Source organism: Sinocyclocheilus rhinocerous, unplaced genomic scaffold (assembly GCF_001515625.1).
Source record: "Sinocyclocheilus rhinocerous isolate Xijiao unplaced genomic scaffold, SAMN03320098_v1.1 scaffold422, whole genome shotgun sequence".
Classification (NCBI taxonomy): domain Eukaryota; kingdom Metazoa; phylum Chordata; class Actinopteri; order Cypriniformes; family Cyprinidae; genus Sinocyclocheilus; species Sinocyclocheilus rhinocerous.
Window position 1 is genome coordinate 850,777 of NW_015639767.1, and position 5,573 is coordinate 856,349.

Here is a 5,573-nt window from a genome sequence, read left to right on the forward strand (position 1 = left end):
TGTTACATATAATATATATTATATTGTAACATACTATATAAAAAACAGTATTTATAAAATAAAATTAATTAATATTCCATGGGAAGTTTTTTATTTTACACTACAGTAGTAAAATTACAATTATAAAACGGAGAGTTCCGGTCCTTGATTCTGATTGGTTGAGCCGCATTCGAAGCTGTTGTAAATGACTCTACAAAGTAACATACACCTTTGTTTATGTTTGTGTGTTGCTCGGCAACCACTTTGTTGGAACCACAACTGATTCTGAGGAACTACATTGATTGGTGGAATAATAATGTTTTTATTAATATCATTACACTTTATTTGCTCTGTTTTAATTTGTGAAACCTTACCACGTATATATGGAATAACCGTTTTATAAAAGCAATAAGCCCCGTGAAGCCGTGGTTTACAGTGAATTTATAACAGGCGTCTTAGGGCTTATTGGTTTATTCTTGTGTCCTAATATCATCAATTACAAGAAGCTATTAAAAATAAATTAAAAATAATTTATTATTTTTATTTATTATTAGTTTCCACATATTTTGACATATGAATTGTAATATTTTCTCAAAAAACATTTTCCATGCAAGATTATTGGAGAAGGTTTTTTTTTTAAATACTATTTTACACCAATTCCTAGACAATAAAATATTTTAGAGCCGAGCTAGAAAAAAAATTTTCACCATAGAAAATTTCCATGACTTTTAAATTAAAAATATTTTAAGACTTGATTAAAATATATATATTTTTAATTTACACAACTTTTTAATATTTTATAAAAATATAATCCTTAAAATGTGTTGTTTCTATATACATAAAGAACATCTTTTAATTAGCACTTTTATATCACTCCATTTTCTTCTAATTCGATTATGCCATTCGCAATGCTTTGTGTGATTGTAGTTCTTTCCCTCAATAAAGTACAAAGTCCTGTATCTTTCTTTTTGTCCAACTGTCAGATTTTTTATATTGTGACTCACTTCAAAGCTGGTTGGTTTGGTTTATGGTTCATAACACTTGAAGATTGGAAATCTACTTTCAGAACCATGTGTGCTCAACAGTAGACTTACCTCTCCATTGATGCTCTCTATGGCCATGCAGGTTCTGTTGGAGCGAGCGCTGAATCCGTCCACACGCGGCGCCTCCATCCTACAGCTGCACAGAGGAAGCTCCTCCAGACGCTCGGTTTCTGCATCGCTCCCATCTGCAAACATCATGTGACGTTAAACACACAGGCTTTACATTGGGATTAGTTGGCCATAAAGACACACTAAAATAGCACATCTCATACACAATGATAATTCAAAGTGCTTTACATAAAAAAGAAAAACAACCATAACAGATGCATTGAAAACTGTAAAAAGTAAAGAATAGACATTGATTGAAAATTTATTTAAAATGTATTAAAAAACAAAGACATTTAAAATGACTTCAGAATCAAAATAATAATATTTATAATAAAATCTAAAAAATAATTTTAAATAACTTTTTTCTATTTTAATATACTGTTAAAATGTAACTTATTCCTGTTAAGCGCAGCTGAATTTCCAGCATCATTACTCCAGTCTTCAGTGTCACATGATCTTTCAGAAGTCATTCTAATATGCTGATTTGCTGCTCAAGAAACATTTCTGATTCTGATTATCAATGTTGAAAACAGTTGTGCTGCTTCAGATTTTTGTGGAAACCAGGATAAAATGTATCTTTTCAGGATTCTTTGATGAACAGAGAGTTCAAAAGAACAGCATTTATTTGAAATAGAAATCTTTCGTAACATAAATGTCTTCCAAACAATTGAATGCAATTTAATGATGCTGAAAATTCTGCTTTGCATCACAGGAATAAATTACATTTTACAATATATTACAATAGAAAACAGTGATTTTAAATTGTATTTTACTGTATTTTAGATCATATAAATGTAGCCTTGGTGAGCAGAAGAGACTTCTATCAAAACCATTAAAAATCATAACTATTCCAAACTTCAGACTGCCAGTGTAGATCATCACACACCTGCGTGTGGAGACAGAGAGAGGCTGTCCGGTGCAGAAATGTCCAGTGAGTCCAGAGGGACCTCAGTGTAGTCAGTGCTGCCCACTGCGGCTGCGGCTCTGGATTCCACACCTGACACACAGAGACAGCTGCTCACATCCGCTCACACAGACACACACACATCCTCAGGGGTCTGTCTCACCTTTATCCGTCTCCAGCTCTCCAGCGGGGGGTCTGTCTCTCCCTTTACCCTTCCCCTGACGTTTCCATGGCGACTCGTCTCTCTCTGCTGATGTCTTCTTATAAGCGGCGAGGGGCAGATCGGAGCCAGAGCTCTGACAAACACAACACAGTCAGCATATTCACTGTAGTTTACTACAAGCTAGTCTGAGAACTGCTCGTTTTGATATTATCAACTGATCCTGTTGCATCTTGTGTCAACAAATAATATATAAATGAATAAAATAACAATACCTTGAATTTAAGTAATAGAATTTCTGTATAATTTTACAATTCCGGTAATAATAATAGAATTTTTAGAATAATAGAATTTTAGTAACAAAATTCTCTAACTTTGATACACAATATCAACATTCAATAACATTTTCAATCACAGGCAAAAATATACTAAGTAATAAGTATATGAATCCTTTTATTTTATACTGCAGTAGTAAAAAGACAATACTTATGCCTTAATATCTTCACTTGCATGTAAAAATTGTGCTAAAAGTCTTGTTTATTATTTAGAGTTCCCACAAATTAATTGTAGTGACCTTCCCAAAAATCCCTAACTTTTCCAGTCATTCAAGATCATTGGATATGGAATTTACATAATATTTTACACCAGTTACACTTTAAAGGGGTCATATGATGCGATTTCAAGTTTTCCTTTCTCTTTGGAGTGTTACAAGCTCTTGGTGCATAAAGAAGATCTGTAAAGTTGCAAAGACTAAAGTCTCAAATCCAAAGAGATATTCTTTATAAAAGTTAAGAGTCAGCCACACCTACCTAAAACGGCTCGTTCTGACACGCCCCCACATATCTACATCACTATGTGGATTCTGTTACACCAAATACACAAAATAATGAGCTTTAAAATAGCATCATATGACCCCTTTAAAGAGCAATTTCTAGACAATGAAATATTTTAGAAATTAACCAGAAAAAATTTATTTTCACTATATACATTTCCAAGACTTTTCAAGTTAATAAAAAATTATATTTTAAGATTTATTTTATTTTTTTATTTAATTTAATTTTAAAAGACTTTTAATTAGTGCTGTCAAATGATTTATCGTGATTAATCGCATCCAAAATAAAAGTTTTTGTTTACATAATATATGTGTGTACTGTGTATATTTATGTATATATATAAATACACACACATGCATGTATATATTTAAGAAAACGCCGTACAAATAAACTTGACTTGACTTGACTTGACGTGATGGAGATTTACCGCTGATTACAGAACCGGCTTTACTGACAAGATGCGCGTTAAATATCACATGTGATTTATCGTGCAGCCCTAGTACTGCGTATATTTATTATGTATATATAAATACACACACATGCATGTATATATATTGAAAATATTTACATGTATTTACGTGCATATATGTATATTCTTATAATTTATATTATTTATAAATATAGTTAATATATAAACATTACATATTTTTCTTAAATATATACATGCATGTGTGTGTATTTATATATACATAATAAATATACACAGTACGCACACATATATTATGTAAACAAAAACTTTTATTTTGAATGCGATTAATCATGATTAATCGTTTGACAGCACTATTTTTATTTATTATTCATTTAGAAAATTAGAACATTTTTAAGACTTAATGTATTAGCAATTTTCTTTTATTAATTTTCTTTTGCTTTAAAAAAAAGTCTATATAGTTTTTTTTTTTATTAAGCTTTAGTTTTTGTTTGTTCAGTTTTAGTTTATTTTAGTACTTCAACAAACTAAATGAAAATAAGCAGTATGGCCTTGGCAACTAGCTGAAACAAAATACGTTTTAAAATATTTTATTTCAGTTAATGTTTATAAGAAACTATTGATACTGGCTTCGACCAATGAAAAAAACAGTATCGTCAAACTCTCTTCCGAACATCCTGAGATTGTGTGAAAATAAGGTGCACTTCCACTGGTCAGAATCACTCACATGATCAGAGAGATGCTCCGCCTCCAGCGTCTCTACTATTCCATCATCTGACTGCAAAACAAAAGCACCAGACTCTCAGATCCGCAGCAGCCATTAGACTCATTGTTTCAGGTCTGTATGAACTCAGCGATGTTTATGTTCACCTTGCTGTCAGAGTAAATGAGATCGTCTCCAGAGTAACTGTTGTAGAGCAGGTGGAAATCTTCCTCATCTGCCTCCTCATCTAGATCCTCCAGCCAACCGCTGTGATGCTCTTTAGTCGCCGTGGCAACTGGCTCCACTTTCCCCGTCGCTGGAGACACGCTCAGTGCAGGCTGGGAAAACACACACGGAAGGATTTACATATGCTAATATTATATTAATTATAATGTGGGATTATATTATAATTATAATCCCATAATGTGGGATCAAAGCTGTTGCTGTTAATTATAAAACACATAGTTCTGCCTCTAAAATCTGACTGGATGTAAAATAGCCGATACAAACACATGATTGTACATCAGTCAGCAAATTACACAAATTAACTATAATACTTAATGTCTATTATTATTGATTTCTATCATTATTATTACTATTGACTTCTATTACTATTATTATTAACAATATTAGTAACAACAATATAATTATAATTAATAATTGTATAATTAAAATCATTGTAATTGTATTTAACTACACTGAACAAAATTATAAACGCAACACTTTTGTTTTTGCCCCCATTTTTCATGAGCTGAACTCAAAGATCTAAGACTTTTTCTATGTACACAAAAGGCCTATTTCTCTCAAATATTGTTCACAAATCTGTCTAAATCTGTGTTAGTGAGCACTTCTCCTTTGCCGAGATAATCCATCCACCTCACAGGTGTGGCATATCAAGATGCTGATTAGACAGCATGATTATTGCACAGGTGTGCCTTAGGCTGGCTACAATAAAAGGCCACTCTAAAATGTGCAGTTTTATCACACAGCACAATGCCACAGATGTCGCAAGTTTTGAGGGAGCGTGCAATTGGCATGCTGACTGCAGGAATGTCCACCAGAGCTGTTGTCCGTGAATTGAATGTTAATTTCTCAACCATAAGCCGTCTCCGAGAATTTGGCAGTACATCCAACCGGCCTCACAACCGCAGACCACGTGTAACCACACCAGCCCAGGACCTCCACATCCAGCATCTTCACCTCCAAGATCGTCTGAGACCAGCCACCCAGACAGCTGCTGCAACAACCGGTTTGCATAACCAAATAATTTCTGCAAAAACTCTGGATCGGCGTATACGACAGCATGTTCCAGTTCCTGCCAATATCCAGCAACTTCGCACAGCCATTGAAGAGGAGTGGACCAACATTCCACAGGCCACAATCAACAACCTGATCAACTCTATGCGAAGGAGATGT

At 33.4% G+C, this 5,573-nt stretch overlaps 1 protein-coding gene across 1 annotated transcript in view; it reads right to left on the minus strand.

Annotated features, from left to right (window-relative positions):
- LOC107751678 (histone-lysine N-methyltransferase EHMT2-like) overlaps positions 1–5,573 on the minus strand; it is a 29,366-nt gene that overhangs the window by 15,174 nt on the left and 8,619 nt on the right. Inside the window, exons 7-11 of the mRNA XM_016567422.1 lie at positions 4,325–4,495; positions 4,182–4,232; positions 2,198–2,330; positions 2,017–2,127; positions 1,074–1,207 (exon numbers count right to left, since the gene is read on the minus strand). Coding sequence (XP_016422908.1) covers positions 1,074–1,207; positions 2,017–2,127; positions 2,198–2,330; positions 4,182–4,232; positions 4,325–4,495 — 600 coding nt within the window. The remainder of the gene's footprint in view (positions 1–1,073; positions 1,208–2,016; positions 2,128–2,197; positions 2,331–4,181; positions 4,233–4,324; positions 4,496–5,573) is intronic.